Raw genomic sequence first — 22,343 nt, 5'->3', positions numbered from 1 at the left:
TGATCCACTGTGAAAAGCTTTGTCACTGATCAACACAATGATCGAAGACAATTCACAATAGCCGCAAAAGACCCGAGATGAAAAATGCTGTCCACATTTAGAGAGAACTGATGAACTCTGGTCTGAGCACAGCTGCATCTTTCTTTCTACTTTCTCTTTCTTGTTTTTTCATGTGTTTTCTTTTGCAGCTTGGTAATATGGAATTATGTTTTGCATGACTTCACATGTACAATTATAATCAAATTGCTTGCCTTATAAGGAGTGAGAGGGGCAGAAGGAGGGAAAGAATTTAGGACTCAGTTTTTAAAAAAATGATTATTTAAAATGTCTTACCCATAATTGGGAAATAGTTAACAAACAAATAAAAATAATTTTTAAAAAGGAAAAACAAGATGAGTAGCTTCAGCTGTAGCTGCCTCTTGTCTGGGTGACTGACCTCTGACTTAGATACATGGGGCTCTGTCACCAGCTCTGGCTCTAAACTGTCTGAACTATGCAAACTGGGCATTTCCAGCTTGTTAAGGAAGGAGTCACTTCGTTTTAATCCAGAACTGCGGGTAAAGACAAAGGTCCCCTGTGTTCTTTTGTTTCAAGAAGAGCGATGCAAGGAGACCTCTGTGCTTCGTGTTTGACTTATACTTTGGTTCCAACAGTGCCAACCAAGGCTAAGGGACAAAAGGCATTGGGGCTGCAGCTGTCAAAAGTCTTCATGTTTGTTACCAGGAGAGCCAGAGGAACCTTTCGCTCCTGGCAGATTGGGGGCTGTAACCATACAAGTGGGTCGTAAGCATAAATGCTTAATCGTCACCAGCACCACCACAATCAAAAGCCTACCTTGGCTCTCCACCTCCTGTTCTTTTTCTTAGGTCCTCCCCTCCCCAGTACACACAGACAAGTATTAGCACAGGGACAGTTATGTCACAGGGACCTTGACTTGGACTTTGATGGATGGTATTTACAATATTTAGAAAATCCAAATAAGAAGAGAAGGTGGGAAAACCTGAACATTTTAAGCCAAACAACATAGGTGACTGGTGTGAATGACCTATTTCTTCGTGTTTTGGGTATTTAAAACAGAAAATTGGCTAAGAAAGGGGAGGACTAGAGTTGAAATAGGATTTACCAGGAATTTTCCCTATTAGGCAGAGGGGGGAATCCCTCCTAGGGGCCGTTAGAGTCAATGTCATACTCTCATAATGCAGATCCAACAGATACTAGTACTTGACCTGTTGAAAGCAAGGATATCAGTCCTCTCATTCATTTGAAAGGCCAGCATATCTTTGCTCCGCATCTTCACTTGCCCTTGAAGGCCTGTTCTGAGCCTCAGTGTCAAGGGCATGGAACAAGGTGGTTTGTCTTACTTCCTGTTTGGTTTTGTGAGTTAGCTGCCAGAGGCATCTCTGCAGCCAGAGGATCCTTGGTGTCTTAAAGGCATTCACCAAATTTTTGTCTTACCTGATTGAAAGTGACTGTTCATCCCCTTTTCTCCTACATCTTCATCCTTTAATTGTAGAAAAATGTCTTATGGCCCATTTATCCTGTGGAAAGAGAAAGAACCATTTTTTTGTCTGATTTCAAAATTCCTTTACAGTATTGTTTCAGTTAGATTTACTCTTTATCATTTCAAGTAACTTGCTGTTGTTTTGCTAGTTGAATGAAAATTTCTACAGTTACATGATAATTTCCAAGTAGGTAGCATGGTATTCGAGTCCAGCAATCCTGGGTTCAATCCCTCTTATGTCTTGGCATATATTGACTATGTGACCCTTTTGGCAGGCATTTGTAAGCTGTGGTAGAATTACTTTACACCCTGGCAGTCCCCTCATGCCAAGGCAAAACTAAAATGTTTTAATTGTACAATAATATTTCATTCAATATTTCGAAGAATAAAAGCATGTTTTGCTCAGTTTTTGAGACATATTAGATGTTTCATTGTTTTGTTTTTAAAAGCTTACTGACATTCAACCAAAGTAAGGGGGCGGGGGACAACTACCAATATTGCCCAGCAAAATAAAGTAGCTCTTATCTTTCATTAGAAAGTCAGATAAATCTATCTTTTTTCCTGCTTCAGGTCAGAAGCCCTACCCTTGTCAAAAATGCGACGCCTTCTTTTCTACCAAATCTAACTGTGAACGGCACCAATTGCGCAAACACGGAGTTGCCAACTGCTCCCTGAGAAGAAACGGGCTTATCCCCCAGTCAAAAGAAAGTGATGTTGGATCTCATGATAGCACAGGTAGTTCTTTCAGGTTGTTCAGAAGAAAGAAAGAAAGAAAGAAAGAAAGAAAAAAAAAGATCATTCATGTGCTTTTCATGAAGATTTTTGCAGAAAGCCACCAAACCAGTCCAGGTTACACTGGGGCTGGTGGTCAGGGGTTTAAGACATACCAGGTCAGGTATAAGCTACTGAGATGGATTGAGCCAGAACTGTTCGGAACAAGTATGCTGGCGGCCTGGTAGCCAGGGCCCATTTGGAAATCATTTCTTGAGTTGTGTTGATGATTTTTTTTCAAAGCCCTTGCTAATGGCACTTGAAAGGGAGATTTTTTTAATATATATATATATATATATATATATATATATATATATATATATATATATATATATATATCTCATGAAAGAAGGTTTTAAATATATATAGATATACAGTCCATGTAGATAAAAAATAGAGATGTTTTACTCTGGCCTAGGTGGCTTGTGTTCTTTAACTTCAGGGCCTTGCTCATCGATGTTCACATCTTTTAGGATAAATAAGGTGACCCTGTACTAGAAGGGTCAGTACTAGGTCAGAACCTGCCAACTGAGGGATGCTTAAGCTCCTTGGCCAAGTGGGGGGGGGGGAGGTTTGTTTTTTTCCTCTGAACTCTCTTCCCAAAGCAAAACTGCATCATTACTTTAGAGCACTCTGCATGTCCTTTCTTCCTTAATCACATTTCTGCTCTACCTGAACAGGATGTCTGATGCTGACACGTGCTTTGTTCCTTCAGCCGCTCCCTGAGCGATTACTGGCTGCTGCAGTGGCTACCCCTTTAGCTTGCTCTGCCCGTAGTCTTCCGTGTTTGCTCATGTTCACCACTCATATGCTTTCCTACTCTCTGCTCCTCTCCTCCCACCAAGAGTGGGTACAAATTTGCTCAGTGAATATGGCTGGTGGTTGTTTAGTAACAATATTGCTGGTATTTTGTAACAGTATTGCAAGAACTGGGTGCAAGTCTTCTGAATAGTTTAGTAATGAAATCCTTGACATTTGACCTTTTAGGGAACGGGGTGGGGGGGGGATCTGGGAGTTCTCACCTTCCCATAAAATTTATTGATTTACAGTAGTAATTACAGCCTTGGGACTCTGACAGGCCTCGATTTTTCTTGTGCTGACTAGGCATAAAGGTTTGAATGTTGGTTGGGGTTGGAAGCCCAGCATTCAAATTAAGTGCAGCGGGATGTGTAGCAGGCCAGACCAAGGCTGGTCCTTCTTAGAAACTGCTGACAGTCTTACCAGTTAGTAAGAGGAGGAGAGGAAGGGCCCCATTTCTCAATCAACAACAGTTTCCATTTTCGTAGGAGATGCTACTGAGATGATTGGGTCAGAAATAACTTTCTTCCTTATTCTTTGCTTATAATGCAAGAATGAGTAAGGAAAAGGCAAGTAGAACCTTGGGCTCTTGGTATGCATAGTTCCCACTGCCCTAGCCTGAGTGAATTTACTGTGTAGGCAAAGTGGTTTTGATTTAGACTTTCTAATTATTTAAAAGTTATATAGGCATAATGCTATACCTTTTATCCTATCTTTATTCCCACTTACATTTTATATTTCGTATATATTATATTGTAAATAGTTTTATTTATGTTTTGTCTTTATCCCACTCTTACTATCTTGCTTTCGTTATTGCATAGTAAAAGCAGATTTAGGGATTTTGCTCATTCTTGGATTCCTTATGAGCCAAAATAAAAGTAATCTCATGGCCTGATCTACTCTTCAGCCTCCAGGAAATCCATAAGGATGCTGCAAGTGTTAATGTTTAACTTTTGGCCGCAATGCTAATTCCATATTTCATGGCTTATGAATCCTCTGAAGTCGCTCACAAACAGTAGTTCCAAGTGGATAATTCAGCTGTTATAAGGCATGATAAAGACAGCCCTTGGCTTTTTAAGATATATTTTTTATTAAACAACCTTGATATGCAGCGAGAGCACTTTTAACCTTCCAGTGATAGAAGCAATTTTTAGCCACCTAACATGATTTTTTAAAAAGTTGGTCTAAAGTTTAACTAGTAAATTTTAAAGTTGTTTAAGTTGGATCCATATGCAAATTTTGTGTTTCTAAATTTTTCCACCCAAAGCATGTTTATCCTTTTATCTGATAGCTTCCCTTTAAAACTGAACTTGAGGTGGACATGGGGAAGGCAATAAAGAGGAAGTGTATCTGCTTTAATAGTGGTAATCATCTATAGTATGAAAGATAGCTGAAATTTAAGTCAGGGGAAGGAAAAGGGGTCAGAGAAGTAGAATTCAGAGGTTCTGCGCAGGATATTATAAAAGCAAGGTGATGGCGATGGAAGAGACAAATGATTTTTCTGGATTCCTATCAAGAAGGAATTTGGAAAGGCTATGCAAAAAAGGAGCTGTAGATGTAGAAAGACTTAGGTATTTTTATACTGCCTATTGTATACATTATCAAATAGATCATTTCTCTGAATTTCCAAAATATGATGTTATAGTTGAGTTTGAACCTTGCTGTAAGAAGATAATAAGCAGATGTTTAAAAAAAAGTTAACATCCAAGTCTTCTCCCACTTCTGCCTCCCATTTCCCCTTTAGTGAAGGTGGAAATAACAACAATAATAAAATTTTGGGAAAGGTAGCTTTAAATCATTGGACTAAGTCAGAGTTAAACAGAAACTTGGGTTTAAATTTACTCTGAATAGTCAGTGGTCTTTCTCTGACAAGCCGACAGTATCGATCTGTGTCAGTACTAGAGAATATGAGGTTCACGCTCTTCTAGTCAAGGTTTAAAAATTCTGAGATCCATGAACAGGAAGCTTGTTTTCCTTCACTGACAGACTGATTCCCCTACTGTTTCCCTGAGGTAAGTTTAGCATCCTCACAGGAAATTTGTGTTGTTGTTACTGATTTTTTTTTAAGAACTTGAGCAATTTAGGTGAAATACAGACACAAAGAACTTTCTTACTATCAGTTTCATTGGCTGAGAAGACAAGCTGTATAAAATAGTAAGTTGTCCTGGTGGTAAGTGAACAACTTATTTACAGGTAGCTGCAGAAATTTAGAAGAAATTGAGGTGACTCCCAAAACCTTTGCTTCATATTAGGAATAACTATAGATTTGTCCTCACCTGAGTTACCAAGCTAAAGTGACTTTGGAGAAAAGTGGGTTTAAGAAATATTATTAGAGAGGACTGGGAATTGATTTCTAATATTTTAAAGCAGCTTTTCAGTTAAATGAAACATAATGTATATAAGGTGCCGTGGTCCTATGCTAAGGGCTGGGGCTGAAAATTCTCAAGAAACTCAAGAGACTAATAAGGAAGATGACAACTAGGAGAAGTTAGAAAATATATTGATGCTTAACTGGCGATTTCTTTGTTTTGTGATCTTATGTGAGGCATTGCAGCAGAATTTTAATAGCTGAAATGGAGGAGAAAGCTAGATATTTGAGGAGTAGGGGAGATGAAGTGTGATCAGATAAATAACTTGTTAAATAATTTTGGTTGCTTAGATTCACAGAATGACCTTAAGAGGATTAGTTTTAGCTACTCTGTTAGAAAACATTCCTACTTAATATAAGTTTTATTTTAGTGTGTGTTATCTGGAGTTTTAGCATATTTAGAGGAAACTAAATTATCCATGATGTAATAGAGTGGCACAAATGAGAAAATTTACCCAGAGTTTTTTATTAATCTTTGATTCTAGAATCTTATTGTTTACAGAAAATTCCCTTTAAAAAAAAAACTGGGGTAGGGGACAGGACAGGAAGTGGTGATGTTTTTTAAATATGATAAAAGAATTGATCTGAAGAAAGCATCAGTGACAATGGGAAATAACATTTACAAAGTCACAGTCTTATAACCTATAGAAAATGTAAACATTTGAGAGTTGAGCATAGAGGAATTTCTTTTTGGGTGGGGGTATTAAGGGGATTTTGAATTAAAAAATTTTAAATGTTTCCTTTCCTTGTATGTTTTAAATATAGGGGAGCTTCTTTGATTAGTCAACATGGCTTACGTTGATTTATGTGCACAGGTGTAAACACTGATCTGGGCCCAGGGTATTAATACATTAGAATGATAATTTTTTTAAAAAATCATTCTCAAAATATTATACATATACCAGTACATTCCCAATAGAAGACATTCAGAATTCTCCCCCAAAAATGGAGATTCCTATAAAGTCTAGCCATAGAAGAGTAGAGTAAAATGGAAAGCCAATCATATTTAATTTAGATTAAATTTTGGAAAGTTACACCTTGATTTCCTAAGTCTAAGTAGGAGATGGACATCTGACTTTAAGCTACCTGGATTTCTAAGGCTAAGTGGAGGCCCCTTCAGTACGTTGAACATAGTATAAACCCTTGATACATACTTTTAGAATAAATAATTGTGTGTCCCTAGAGATATGAAAATCACTGAAATACAAGGAAGGAATGGTTTATGAATTTTTCATTCCATCACAACAGATTGGATGGCAAACAATACAAGGTATGAAATTTGAGAAGAATGATAGCTATGAGTTTAATTGTAATTTTTACAGCATCCTTTCATAATGTACTCATGTAAAAAGTCTCAGTTGTAAAACATAATTGGCCAGTCCTGTGATAATGCCTTGGGATTTGTGTTATTCAGCTGCAGAGAGCATTAAGGAAGAAAGCACAATTTCGAATCAAAATATATAATTACAGTTCTTGGCATTTTGATGTTTTTGCATTATAACAACATTTACAACTCTTAAACTCTTATCTTAACAAAGGAAAACCTGTAAGACATTTGGACCACAAGCTAATGTTTATTTGACTGCAGAGAATTTATCTAAGCCTTTATCTCAGCAGTTTGTAAAATCTAACAGTGCTTTAACTAAGCTATTAGCAATTTAGCTAAATAGCACATCTTTCTGAATTAAGGATAGCATTTTCAGTGTTTTTGCTTCTGTGTTAAAGATGCTGGAATGAGTACATTTGATAATGAAAATGCATGTTAACTGTGGTAAGTGGTAGACCTCTTGGTGCACCAGTAGCAACAACAACATTAATAATTGTAGCTAGCATTTATACAGCACCTACTAAGTGTTGCCGTGGCAGGCACCCAGCAGCACGCAGCCAGGCACAGCCAGTGCTGAGCACTTCACACATGTTGCCACAATTGTTCCTCATAAGAACCCTAGGAAGCAGGTGTTTTTAACTCCATTATGCCATTGAGGAAGCTAAGGTAAACCTGTTAAATGGCTTGCCCAGAGTCACAAAGCTAGTAAGTCTTTGAGATGAGTTTTGAGCTAGAGTCTTCCTGACTCCAGGCCCGGTGCTATGTCCACTACACCCCCGAGCAGCCCCAGAATAAAATGTGTTATTTACATTTACAAATGTGGTTGACATCCAGTGCTGTTTATTCAGTTCATGCTATGTATCTAATTAGAAATAGATACAAAAACATGGACTCCGAAAATTGTGTAGCAGCCTCAGCCTGAAGTTCTCTACCCTCATAAAATTTTCAGAATCTTTATTTTACCATGTGCTTCACAAAACCAATCTTGCAGCATTCTCTACTTCCTTATTCCAGTCAGGAATTTCACACGACAAAATGATTATCACAACATATTATCACCTCCAGAATAATTGTTTTTCTTCTGTGATTTATACCACACATCACCTAAAAGTGAGAAATACTTTTCAAGGGAGCTGTTGCCTATTTCTACCTCTGAAATATTTTGCAGCAGGATTTTTGTCATTTAAAGTACCGTGTAGATAACACTAGTTTACTAGACTTTCCGAATATATGCTGGGGGTTCATTTCTGTAATATTCTTATGCAAATGTGTATTTGAGCATTTTGGAGGATGGGAGAAGAGGATTTGTGTATGTTTGTGCATGCATGCTTGAGTCATCCAAATGCTTAGTTAAGCAACTTAAAACTATACTTACTAAGTAACCCAAAAGCTGTGCCTATCCTGAATGCCCAAAGCTCTCCTTTCTTTCAGATCCACTATCTCTGTCTTCATTGAGTTACTCACACCTTCCTCGTTTTTCCACCTTTGGAGCCAGGCTTCCTATGTGAAGCAATTTTGTGAGTTGTGAGCGTCAGGAGTCGAGAAGCACAGTCACCCCTGAGGAGACAGGACAGTTTGTGTAGAAGTCCTGACTAATCTGCCTTCCTTGTCAGACTAACCCTGAAAATGAGGCTTACCTGGCCTTGAAGAATTTACGTGCTTTGGCCCTCAATGGATCAGCAGAGGTGAACTAGGGCCAAGGAGGGAAAGTAGCTTTCCTGGGGCTGTGGGTTGGTCAATGAGTACCAGCTATGGCCCCCAGGGCCCTTGCAAAGGGATCTTGGCTTAGCACACATTTTCATTGAAACTCTCCCTTCTGTGTTTTTCCATACAGATAGCCAGTCAGACCCAGAGATCCCAGTTACAGGCAATGAAGTGCTTGACCTCACCTCAAGGGAAAAAGAGCAGCAGCAATCGGAAGGTGCTCCTGAACACAGCCAGGAAACAAAAGGCCTTCCCACAGAAGAGGTGAAGGAGAAAATAACCTCACCCCAGGGAAGAGAAGAGGACGGAGGAGAGGATCAACAGGATGAGGAGGAGGAAGAAGAAGAGAAGGAGGGTATGGAAGACAAACAGGAGGATCCCGAAGGCCCAGAGGAAGATGCTGTCAGCAACAAAAGTCTGGACCTCAACTTTGCCAGCAAGCTGATGGACTTCAAACTGGCCGAGAGCGACCCTGGAGTGCCAGGGGGGGGAAGCCCCTCTGAGCAGGACAAAAAGCATTCCTGTGACATCTGTGGCAAGAGCTTCAAGTTTCCTGGAACCCTAATGCGCCACAAGAAAGCCCACACTCACGAAGAGCAGAAGGAGGAGAAAGCCAGTGAGGAAGAGGGCAAGAGTGGTGGCGCTGAGGACTCCTCCAGCCCCTGCGCTGCAGAGCCAGCCCTCGAGCTGGCTGAAAGCCCCATGGATTTGAAGGTGGTGGAATCCCCCTGTGGGGGCGACGTCCCTGGGGGGAGGGAGAATGAGGAGAGCGAGAGCGTCTCTGAAGGGGAGGGCGCCTCGGAGAGGAAGTCCTCTGAGAAGAGTGACGATGACAAGAAACCAAAGACAAACGGGACAAAGAGTGTCATCACCAAGGCCGACAAGAGGAAGAAAGTCTGCACGGTGTGCAATAAGAGATTCTGGTCCCTGCAGGACCTGACGAGACACATGAGGTCCCATACAGGTAAAGATACTGAACCTGAAGGGTGACGCCAAATGAATCTTGGCCTCTAAAAATGTAAAATAGAAACAAACAGAATGGGGCCCTACCTGAGAAGGAGGGCTCTGCAAAACCTAGATGAAATCATCTTAACCTCTTCCAGGGTGCTCTGGATAAATTCCCTTTCTCCATGTTTCCTTGGGACGCTGGTGGAGTTTGTATTGCCCCCCCTTGGATAAGTAGCTGATTCTTTGGGAAGGACTGGCCTGCCCAGCATGTAGAAGTCCTGATCTGACTGCTCCGGTTCAGGCTTTTTTTTTTTTAATTGTGTTTGCCACAGAAACGACGATTTCTTGTCCCTTCATTTGGAATCAGTTCAGGCGGAACCATAAGTAATGGTGCTGCTAGGCTCAAAGGTGGAAACTATCTTTGACACAGATGTGTTCCCCAAATCTTTGTGTGCTGTGTATTACCTATCATTTTACACATCATTTTCGATTTAAATTGCTTCTTCAATTTCTTGATAGTGAAATGAGTTTGATTTTACAAGGACTCAGAGTCCATATTCTGTAGGCAAAACGATTTTTGGGTTAGGAATTTTAACATGGTGAGATCCCAATTTTCCTGATCACTGTGTTGTCTGGCTTTGGCTCAATCATGTCACCTCCCTGTCCCCAGTGTAATATGGGGATAATACCTTATGTAATAGGGATTGTTTACAGGATCAAATGAAACCATGTATGTGAGAGTGATTTGTCAATGATAAAGCACAGTATTTAAATGCCAACTTATCATTACTCTTTTCCAGGAGTGTTATTAGCAAACTTAGTTTGCTTTCCCCTCTAGCATACTGTGCCACCCCCAAGGCCAGTGTTGTAGGTCCAGTGCAAAATTTGGTTTAGTGTGAATGGAGGGTGATTGCCTTTCCCCCTTCTGCGTATTTCCAAACAAGTATTAGTACCAGCAGTTTCTGTTAAGGAGCTGGGAAAATTCACTGGGAAGTTTCTGCCACTGTTCACTTGGGCATCTGGGCTCTTTGCTTTCTTGAATGTGGAAGTGGCCGATCTGGCCTGATGTAATGTACTGTTGCATTTGCATCTCAGCAGGGTTTTCAGGAAATCTGCAGCAGAACATATAATGTCTATTATTGGGGTGTTTGTATAAGTTTGTGACCTCACTCCTCTTGGCTCTCATTATCTCTGGAGGTTATTCCGTAATCCTCAAATAAATCATAGTCAGAGCTAGTAAATTAGTTCTTCTGACAAGTAGAATGAGTCCTGGATGCTTATTATAAGCCCCAAAAATACAGGATTCAGTTTCATAGAATTAGACCAGTTCATCTTTGCTGCATGTTGCTTTTTCTCCATCTCTTCCACACACACTCACATTAAGTTCATGCATGGTGAACTAAACCCTAGTGTTCCTGCTTGTTCATGAGAGGCTTTAAAGGACTGTGGAATGTGAACCTCTTCAGAGGAGATATTCTTAGGTTTCTGAGCAGGTGGTGTCCTCAGCTGCTCAGTAGGGGCTAAGAAATGCAGCTGTTCCATTACGAGTCCACAGAGTGTTTCCCAGGAAGTACCTTATTTATTAAATGTTACTTATAATTTCTGTGCATTCTCCTTGGGCCTTTAACATTAGTGCCGGCCCTGGGGAGAAGGGATATATATTCCCATAGGCTTCTCAGATAGCTACATGGAGCCATTCGGTATTCTCAGTAAGACATTAATCAAGAAGCCTAAATTAAGATTGTGGGTTTTGGTCTGCATCAGTAAGAAGTGGGATTGGGAAACTCAAAGTGATAAAACATCTCTCCATTCCTTCCTGTTTCCTACATCTCCCCACTTAAGGTAAAGAAGGAGATTCTTTCCCAAGTTTAAATAAATTTTTTTTTAATCCATGATACCATTTTTCCTTATCAGTTTAGATATCAAGTTTTTTACATTGACAGATAATGCAGCATGAGGATGCTATTCTTAGAGTAAGACTAATGTGTGCAGAAATTAATTTCTTTTTTCCTGTTACTCCAGGGGAAAGACCTTATAAATGTCAGACCTGTGAGCGGACCTTCACCTTGAAGCACAGCCTGGTTCGTCATCAGCGTATCCATCAGAAAGTAAAAAACACAAGGCACCATGGGAAGGAAAGTGACAAGGAAGATCGGGGTGAGGATGACAGTGAGAATGAGTCCATCCACAGTGGCAACAATCCACTCTCAGAAAATGAGGGAGACTCCACTCCAAACCTCAACAGTCATTCTGCCATTACTCGAAGCCGGAGAGAGAACTTGGCCAGTGCAGCCAAGGATTCAGGTTGTCAGGAGGAGAAATCGGGTGGAAGGACGACTGGTGTTTGTCTAGCTGAGTCCAGCAAAAGTGCCCAGAAACCGGCCGTGGGGGCCAGCACAAAGGAGCAGGAGTCTCAGGGTAGCGCAGATCATGAGAGCCCCTCAGGCTTCATTCAGGATCTGTTAGACATGCACAGCAAGAGGCCTCCTGCAAACCACATTCTTGCCTCTTCAGATAGTGCACCCCAACTTGTGGGAATGGAATGACTCAGGGGAAGTGACCCAATCACCCGTCTGTCCCCAGCACATAAACTAAAGCCAGCAGAGCAAAAGTACCCCAGATCTGTAGCACACTGGGTCTTAGTGATTCCAGTTGTCAGGGAGTGAAAGAGAGAGGGAGAGAGGGAAAGGAAGAAAAGAAGTATGGCAGACTGACTCCAGTGCCATAGCCCTTTCAGTATAACGATGCAAGAGACTACACGATATACTGATTCCGAGTGCCTTACTACTTTATTAAATCTTTTGGTATCATTGACTTTTTTTTTTCAAAATGATTTTTAAAAAAAAGATATTTTAATGAATTATTTGGAGAGGACCTTTTTCATTTAAGCATTAATGTTACCTTTTTGTATTGGTGTGCGTGAGCCTGTTCGCGTGGAACTTTGATAGTTACCGTGTTTTGTTCTGTGAGCCGGAAATGGGGAAAAGAAACCAATGCCCTTGGATACCACAGCTAATAACTGGAAGAAAATGATGTGAATTTCATATGCCAGAGGAAGATTTGGATGAGATGTTAATTTCTCAGAGACATTTTTGTACTTACTACATGACGGAGCTCTGATCTGGTTCCAGGTATTAAGACAAGTGGTTAATGAAGGTATTCAAAATTGGTTCAAGCCAAAACCAGGAAAGATGCTAGCTTCAACCTCATACTTGTTTCCACTCTTTTCGGCATTAGAAATGGTGTTATTGTTCAATGTTTTAAGACTTTTTTTCTGGACTGAGCATACAGAGAAGAGTTACCTTAGCAACTTAACCTATGGAAATTATGCACAGCTGTCATATGTTTGATTTTTCTTTTTTTGCTTCAATATATGTATTATTATTATTATTGTTATTATTATTATTATTATTATTATTTTAAAATTCATCAGTTGCTAGTCTCTGCAGTCAGCAGAAACCAATGGGCAATATTTGTCCGCGGAGATCTATGATGCAGCTTTGGATCCCTGTGTAAATGTTTGATTCCAGCTTTCACTAGTTCACTAGCCCTCACAATGCAGTTCTTCTCCTGAACCTAAATGAACCCTTCCTTCCTTAGTGACTGGAGAACTAAAGTGGAGGCCAACCAGTAATCACCACCAATGTACAGGGGAACATCTCAGCAGTGAGTGAGAGAGAGAGAGAGCAAGAGAGAGAGAGCGAGAGAGAGAGCGAGCATACTCATTGGAGTATGTGTATGTGTGCAAACAAATGCACTCCCATGGGGAGGTGGTAGAGGTAATGGGATGAGAGGGACCTCCAAGTGCATCAGGAAAGCACTGCAAAGAATTTTTGTGGAAAGAAAGGCAGTGATGAAATCTGTTACTCCCAAATAAGGTATTCAGTCTTCCAGCTCAATGAAATGCAAGCCTTAACCCATTTTTGCTACTGTCCTGTTTGCAAAGCAAGGAAATACTACTACTGGTAATAAAGCTCCAAGCGCAGTTTGGGCTGGTGCGTGAAGATGAACATGTCATTTCTGATTCCCTCTCGAGAATCTGAACCCCTAGATGCAGAGAGGAAGAATCTTCTTAGAGGTATCACTCATGTAGGCAGTGAAATTCACTGCAGCCACAAACATTGAGGGGTAGAAAAAAAATGTATCCTACTGTAGCTGAGCTCATGCTCAGCATCTTTTTTTGTCCTTCAGTTGTGACCTCTAGGACATAGAGCCAATAGTATTGCCAGGGCTGCCCTGTGCCATTCCTCCACTTGAACCCCTCTTCCTCCTCTCCTACTGCAACTACAGCTGCAGCCCTTCCCACCTCTTCTTCCTTTGTTTCCTCTCTAAGATTTCTTCCTCTTTTTGGCCTTAAACCACCCTCCTTCTTTCCCTATGTCTGTATATATGTAGACACAAACATATACATCCTTTTTAAAAATTTTTGTCCTCTAATTCTTCACCAATTCCTGGAGGTGGAAACTCAACTGCCCAGACTTCACAAAGGAAGATAAATGTTCTTGAGATAATGAAAAATGATATGAAAAGAAAAAAGGTTGAGATGGGTGATTTTTTAAAAAAAATGTATTGGGGATGTCTGAACCAGTTTAAAAATAAGGTTTTCCTCCAGAGAAAAACGGATCAGAACCAGTGATTCCCACCTAAACAGGGTGTGATCTCTAGAATCGAAATCCAATTCACACATCCTCCATTTTCCTTTCCTTGTTGATGTTACTGTTTGGGGTTTCTTGTGGGGCTTTTTTTGTTGGTTTGTTTGTTTCTTTTGCGACTCTCCACGCTAAACTGCGCAATATTGTGGGGGGATAGCGATCACTAATGTCTGTGCTGCAGTGAGATGTAGCAGATCATCAGCTCCCAGCAGTGCCGCCGGGACGACAGCTAGCAATAATCACTATTGATCTAAAGCTTTACTTAGTCTTTATATCCTCGTAGATGATAAAGTCTTGCCACATTTTTTTTTGACATTTTTATTAGTTGAATTTGAAGATTTGTTGCTGTTTGTGGGTCTCCCTCCCTTTCCCCCTTCCCGCCCCCAATATTAAACTGTGAAGTTTATAATGTGTTTAAACTATGGGTGAATCTTAGACTTAGTTTGCATGTTCAGCTAATTTGTCTCTATACATTTTGTTTGATTCTTTTTTTTTTTTCCTCTCAGGGCTTTTACAAAAAAAAAATGGATCTTCTGAAATTTTTTTGTGTCTGAGGTGCAAGTTTTTTTTGTTTTGTTTTGTTTTTTGATTAATGGACTTAATGCTGAGATAATTCAATCACTACATTAAACACTTGACTGTGAAGCAAAGCAGAGAAAACTCTGTGGGGCTATTTTTTCTAATAGCTTTGGGGAGCTACATGACAGTCGAATGCCAGTTTCGGAAAGATTCATCACATTCTCTGACCCTTGTTTGTCTGTATCCTCTTTCCCTCTCTTTCTTCAAGAAGGAAGTTAATCTTAGTGATTTCAGCCCATGCATTAAACAGGAAACAATAATAAATGTGTAGAATTCATATTTTTCTAAAGGGAACTTAAAACTGCTGCTACAAGTTGTGTACAAAACTGGTCTATGCCACATGAACAGAGAATCACAAGTTTTGTTCTGGTACTTTTTATTCCTCTTTTTATTTAGTTGTACAGTACTTCCAAATTCAGAATGAAAGTTAAGCTGTTCTGTATTGAACCATCTAAGCAATAAAATGTTATATTTAAAAATTACAGGTTACCAGATTCATGAGACTCTTCTTGAAAGTTTGCCCTAATTAGGCCACCTGCTCTTAGCCTGCAGTGGAGAACGACTGACGTGGCCGTTCCCCATGTCCAAGGTTCCTCAACTGTAGGGCCCCGTATTTAAATTGGAGCCCAAAAGTTGCTCCAAGTCTGTGGTGTCTTTCTTAGGTAGGATTGTCTGGCTTTTGCCCAAACAGCTTCCATTGGTTGTGGTCTCTGGGAAGAGTCTTGGCTGGAGCCCTCAGAGCTTCTCTGTGGAATTGTTGTATGTTGTTGGAACAATGAGATGAGACCCTTAGTCCCAGAATCACTGGAAATAAAATTGACTGCACTCTCTACCCTCAAAGAACTTAGAAGTATCAAGAAATTAAAATTACATTAATAAGTAACTTGTGACCCAGACCTGAAGTTCAATATTGGAAGCTTTTCGCATAGTCACACAGGCTCTTCTCCATCCCCATCCAGTGTTTACCCAGAGGACATCAAAGTTTGACTACATATCTTTACAGAAAAGGTAAAAGGCCCTCAGCTCTCTTACAACCATTTGGACTATCAAATAAAGGACAAGCTTTATTTCACCCAAGAGAAAATACGAAACCGTAAACCTAAATCTTAAGAGCTTTCTTCACTGGTGTCAATCTCCTTGCCGTCTCCCACCACCTCCAACATCCTATCCAGTCGAGATATTCCCATGCAGGAAGTGATTTAGAGTCACTGTAGTTGACTTGCCTGGGTCTGCACCGTCCCACCTCTTTGAGACACAGCAAGGAAGGGTATGGTCCAGACAATCTTCTATATTGTGCTTATCTCTTTTTTTTGCTAATTAGTAAACTCCCAGGACATCATGATTTCCAGTCTTGTTCTATAGGTAACCAGTTGAACTTCATAGCTTTCTCTATTCTCTAATCCTTTGTCTCCTGGTCCTCTCAATGGTCACATCTGGCCAACCTTGAATTAACCTCATCCACCTCTGGTGCTCCTCATTCTGCTAAATGAAACTGATCTCAATGAAATCGTGAAATAGCAAATTGTACTACAGATATGTTGTCTAATCTGAACTTGGCAAGGAAGTGTTTTTATTCCTTCCTATATCTCACTCCACCACTGAGGCTGTTCTGTTCCTTGCTTCCCCTAGCTCATGCTTTATTGAGAAAATTGATATGGGCTATAAGCAGCTAATTTTCTCCTCCCACCATCTCCTCCTTTACACTAGCATCCACTAAAACAGTGGCTCTTTTTGCCAAGAGCAACCCTCACCGGATACACCTCATCCCATCCTTTGCAGACTTCCCCACAGCCTGTCCTCTGGCATTCTTTCTCATTTCTTGCTGTTGATTCCTACAGGCTACCAACATTCCCGAATCTTCCCCATCTATTTGCTGTAAACTGCTCCTGTTTTCTTCATCTCAGAACCTCTTGACATCTCCCATTCTTCCCCTAGTCCTAAGAGTTGGCCCTTTGTCATGCCAAGATCATCCTTGCGTATGCACTTGATTCATCCTTTCTCTCCTCCAGCAGATAACATTCTCAATCATCTCCCATTCTAATGAATCTTCAGTGTTTCCCATCAACTTTTCCCCCACTATAGACTTCAAAAATGCCCAAGTCTCCATCCTTTAGGGCAAGTCTTCTTAAACTTTTTCCACTCGTAACCCCTTTTCACCCTTTAGCAGTGTTATTTGGCCTGGCGTGATGGCATGCGCAGTGTGCACGTTTAACACTGGCAAGTGCTGCCAGAAACCACCTCGGATTCATTGCACATTTGATTTTTAAGTTTTAGTCGTGCATTAAAAAAACCTTTTACTGTTGCCAATTTTTTCCTGATCCCATATGGGATCACAGCCCACAGTTTAAGAAATGCTGCTTTGAGGAACCTTAATATCCCTTAAAGCTACCATTCAATATATCTCTGTCCTGTCTCAAACTCCTAAAACAAGCTATTTATCCTTACTGCTTCCTCTTACTACCACTACTTTACTCATCAGTCCTTTGCCGGCTGGCTTTCAGCCTCATCAATCAAATGAAACTACTTTCCATAGTTGCCAGTGGTTTCTTAATTGCCAAACCTGATGTGCTTTCTTAGTCTTCATCATTCTTGACCTGTCTCATACATTTGATACTTGACCACCTTCTCCTAGATAATCTCTCTGGGTTTTCATGACTCTAGTATCCTAGTTTCCCTGTCTTAGTACCTGTCCCCTTATTTCTCCTTTGTTGGTTCATCTGTATTATGCTCCCTAACTGGGTGTTGTTCTAGACCCTTTTCTCTATGCTTTCTCATACTTGGTAACCCCATCAGCTCTCTTAGCTTAACTATCAGTAACTAAGCATTGGACTCCCAGATTTATCCAGCTCTATTTTCTCCCTTAATTCTCAGTACCACACCAATCAGTTGCCTATTGGGCATTTCAGAACAGAACTCGCTCTCTTTCCCCCTAAGCCCTCCCTCTACACACTTCCATGTTTCTGTCAAAGGCACCACCATCCTTCCAGCCTTCCAAGTTTATACCTTAGGTACTTCCCAAGACTCCTTCCTCTCATGCTGTGATCTTGCTATTTCCAATTTAAGCCCTTCTATCCACACAAAGCTACTGCCTCTTCCTAACTGGTAAACTGTAGTTCGTAAAGCATTACACGTCCCGATCCCAAGCCCATCTTTCTAGACTCATTGGATGTTACTCCCCTTACCACCCAAATTGGCCCCCCCACTTCCTCACCGATTCCATTTCCTTTGTGCATTTTCACTGGTTCCCTATGCATTAGATGCAACCCTTCCTTACCTCGTCGACCTCTTAGGTTCTAGGACACCATGAATTTACTGAGCCCCACCAACTGCTAGTGCCTTCCTTCCCTAACCATGTGCTTAATTATTTATATATATATATATATATATATGTATATATATATATATATATATATTTGTGTTAACTATGCTGTGTATTTTTATGTAGGTACTTTTGTCCCCCATTAGAATATAAGCCCCTTATGGATAGATATCCTTTTATTCTTTGTGGATAAATCCTCAGCATTTAGCACACTTGCTTGATTCAAAGAACACTCATTGCATCCTACTATTTCCTTTAGCCCTTGTCCAATATTTCTCCTTCCTTTAACAGGCAAACACAGGTTGCCTATGTTCCTTCCCTCCACTTAGCAGCCCTGACATCTTGCTTCTGCTCTTGCTCTATGCGACTATTCTCTCCAGCATTACCAATGACCTTTTATTTGTCACACCTTTGCTCAGTTCTGATTCTTTTAGGCTTAAGTGCTACATTCGGCACTGTTGGTCACCATGTCTTAATCTCAAGACACTATTCTCCCCTGGTTCCCCTCTTGCCTGACTACTCATTCTCTTTTCCTAGGCCATCACCCATATCCCATCCATTGTACTTCACCAGATGCATCCCTGTTGTTTTCACCTTCATAACAGCTCTGCTTCCTGGACCCACTCCACTCAGTCACCACCTTAGTTCCAGCACTTCTCATCTATGCCTCATCTTTTATCACTCTAATCCATCCTCACAGCTGTTAAAGCAATTCCTAAGGCTCTTTGACCATGTCTTTACTTAAACCCCAGTGCCTTTAGGATCAAATATAAACACTTTGACTTTTAAGTTCATAGACACCCTTGGCCCAACTTTGCTTTCTGATCTTTTGTTACTCTCTGTGCACTACCAAGTTCATTCAGATGGGCCTTCTATACCTCTTTGTGCCTTTACACATTCTATTCCCCCATACCATACATGCATCTCCCCTTCCCTTCCTCCCTTGGCCTCTTAGAATCTATTGTTTAAAAACTGCTGACGCATCCCCTTCAATGTGAGGCCTTTCCTACACTTGAGACTACCTAGTATTTATTTTATGTGTGTTTCATATGTACGTGTTGTCTCCCCTGATAGAAGGCGATCTTGAGGCTCAGGACACTTGTTTATGTCTTTGTATCTCCAGTGCCTGACACATAGTAGCCCTTAATAAATGCTTGTTGGTTGATGGAAAGTCTGCTCCACTTCATTCTTCCTCCAGGAACGCATGTTATTCAGGAATTCTAGTGGATCCAAGAGGCTTGGATCTGGAATTCCTTTGTGGTTCTCCCCCTGCTGGCTTGCATCCTTTCCGAGACAGGTTTGACCTTGGAACCCCTCGTAAATTACATCCATTGCTGTCACTAGAGTTGTTTGGCTCCTAGTCCGCTTTCTTACCTGGGATGTCACTCACGCATAGCTGAGGTCGCAGAAGCATTCGCAGACAAGGCGGCACTGGAAGAAGAGAAAGCCCTCAGCAAGTGGATAGGAAGATATGCGTCTGTCAGTCACTAAACATTTATCATCACCGCTATGCGCCAGACACTGTGCTAAGTGCTGAGAATACTGAGCAGACGGGAAGGAGGCAAAAAGCAATCTCAAAATCAGTGAGGGAGACAGTAAGTAAACAAATATGTACCAGATAAGCTACATACAGGATAAATAGCAAGTATGTAGCAGAGGAAAGGCACTAGAATTCAAAGGGGCTTAGAAAGGCTTCCTGTAGAAGATTGGATTTTTGTTAGAACTTGAAGCCAGGGGACATGGGGCAAAGCCAGTGAAACTGCTGGTAGCATTTTGTTTGTGGGACAGGAAGGAGACCAGTGTCACCGGATCCAAGAATATATGGTGGAGAGTAAAGTTTAAGAAGACTGCAAAGGGGGGAGGGGGGGACAGCTAGGTGGTGCAGTGGATAGAGCACCAGCCCTGAAGTCAGGAGGACGTGAGTTCAAATCCGGCCTCAGACCAAACACTTGACACTTACTAGCTGTGTGACCCTGGTCAAGTCACTTAACTCCAACTGCCTAAAAAAAACCCAAACAAACAAAAAAAAAAAAGAAGACTGCAAAGGTAGGGGGCTGCTGGATCATGGAAGAGTTTTGAATACCAAACAGCATTTTCTATTTGATCCTGGAGGCAATAGGGAGCAATAGGGAGTGTATATGGGCTTGGGGTACAATGTAGTCCAACAGAGGCTTTGGGAAAATAACTGGTGGCTGAATGGAGGAGGGACTGGAGAGGGGAGAGAGTTTAAGTTTGGCAGACCCACAAGCAGGTTATTGCAGTAGATGAGGCATGAGGTGATAAGGGACTGCATCAGAGAGGTGACTGTCAGGAGAGAATGCAGAGCTTCTTAAACTTTTTCCACTCAAGACCCCTTCAGGGCTGTGGGTTGAGTTTAAGAAGCACTGGAATAGAGCACATTCAAGAGATGGTGCAAAAGTGACACTGGCAGGCCTTGGCGAAAGTTTGGATATGTCGGGGTGTGTGGTAGGGGTTAGGGTGAGAGTGAGGAGTTGGAAGATGACATGTACATTGTGAGCCTGATGGATTGGAAGGATTGTAGTGTCTTCTGTCTTTTTGAAAAGGACCAATGACATCATAGGTTATGATATCTTGATTTGTGCACAAATTGAATTTAAGTGAGGTAGAGTTGCACAGAATCGTCAACCTCGCTCTCTCTTCCAGAGTCATCAAAGTCTAGGGGCAAGATGGAAGTCTAGACGACTGGTGATGGTTGGGGATGCAGTGGATGACTTTGGCATCTTCAATGTGTGACCAAGCTCTAAACATTCCACAGCACTTGCTTCAGCCACCTTCTTGCCTGTTGGAATAAATTGTTATCATCTACCCATTCTGCCAGGGGAAGTCTTCACATGCTTGGGGTAGACATTTCCCTAACTCAGTGATGGTTTTGAAGCCTGTCGGTTACCCTTAACCTGGCTTAGCCAGGTCTGCCAAGACAGTTTACTGGGTGTGCTACAGTTTCTTGGAGCCACAGGTGAGAGTTGTCAAAGATGGATGAGCAACCCTGAAAAGGGCTTGGCAAGCTGTCACACCAGAGATGCTAGATCTGTCAGAACACTCCCTACACCCAGGTGATGCCCTCTATAGAAACAGAAGTTAGGAGGTAGGAAGGGTTGGGGGGGGGAAATGAAAATGCAATGGGGGAGCAAAGAGTATTCCAACTCCAGTGCCTCAACCAGTGAGCTGAAGGGAATGAGCGACAGTGGCTTCACTGGAACTTCACAGTACTGGAAAGGGTGGTCAGGGAGGCTGTTTCATCGGGGGGGCTAGGTTTCACTAATAGCTAGAGGGAGGAAGAGGTGGGAGAGGAAAATATTTAGAATGAAGGGAAGTTTGTTGCCTGTGAAATAGGCATTCCAGAAGGCACAGTGGAAGGGGGAGGGTAGTGTTTGGTTGGAACTTTGTACTGGGAAGGTTGAGGGGGATGAGAATAAGGAATGCAGTGGTGAGGTTTGGGGAATGGGCTTTGGATGATGGCCTACTGGAATTCAGAGTCATTGGGATTTGTAAGGTATGACCAGGTAGGTAGAAGAAGGCTCATCACTGAGCAGAAGTGTCACTCTTCTCAAAGGAGGCTGGTGACCAGTGCAGCATGACATGGAAGGCACAAGATCAAATGGGGAATCCCATTTCACTATTCTTCCCTCAGTAAAGGCAGTAAAGGGCACCTCAGGAGATGGGAGTCAAATCTTTGAAGCAAAAGGAAGGCCCATTCCTCATTGACTTTCCTCTTCCTTTTCCCTCAAAGGACGGGAGCCAAAAGAGATGGAAGGATTGAGGTCAAAGGTAAGGTTGCTCCTCTTTGCACAGTGGAAGTTTCCTCGTGATTGGCCTGGCCTCGCCCCTTGCCACTTTCCCTCAGGGGACACAAGAAGCCAGAGAATGAGGGCACTTGGTCAGAGCAGTGTGCAGCTCCTCTTCTCACCTGAAGCTAGACATCAGGTCGTGAAGTAGCAGGAGTACAGGAGGAAGTTACTTTGGGACACATGGGTGTTGCCTGGCCAGGTCCCTTACCATCTCCCCTCAGGAATGAGAGAGCAGATGAGTTCAGGAGGAGACTAGGAGAAACGAAACAAAACAAAACAGTTCAATTTGACCAGAACCTAGAATGGGAGAAGGGGAGTAGTGTTAAATAAGGCTGGAAAGAAGCTTAGATGCAGATTAGAGAAAGCTTCAAATGAGTAGGGTCAGTGGCACAATGGATCTGGCTTGGATGAATCATAAACTCTGTCTCCCTCAGTTTCCTCATCTGTAAAATGGAAGTAAATAGCATCTGACGCCTAACCTGTTGTGAAGATAAAATGAGATTATGTTTAAATGCTCTGCAATCCTGAAAACACCATGCAAATGCTAGCTATTATTATTTTATGGGT

The 22,343-nt window shown here is 41.5% G+C and overlaps 1 protein-coding gene across 1 annotated transcript in view; it reads left to right on the top strand.

Annotated features, from left to right (window-relative positions):
• RREB1 (ras responsive element binding protein 1) overlaps positions 1–15,130 on the top strand; it is a 146,269-nt gene extending 131,139 nt beyond the window's left edge. Inside the window, 3 exon segments of the mRNA XM_021009852.2 lie at positions 2,072–2,236; positions 8,600–9,433; positions 11,440–15,130. Coding sequence (XP_020865511.1) covers positions 2,072–2,236; positions 8,600–9,433; positions 11,440–11,963 — 1,523 coding nt within the window. The 3' untranslated portion in view covers positions 11,964–15,130.
• The last annotated feature ends 7,213 nt before the right edge of the window (positions 15,131–22,343 follow it).

This window comes from Phascolarctos cinereus, unplaced genomic scaffold (assembly GCF_003287225.1).
Source record: "Phascolarctos cinereus isolate Bilbo 61053 unplaced genomic scaffold, phaCin_HiC Scaffold_4;HRSCAF=312, whole genome shotgun sequence".
Lineage (NCBI taxonomy): Eukaryota > Metazoa > Chordata > Mammalia > Diprotodontia > Phascolarctidae > Phascolarctos > Phascolarctos cinereus.
This window is presented reverse-complemented; position numbering and strand designations above follow the sequence as displayed.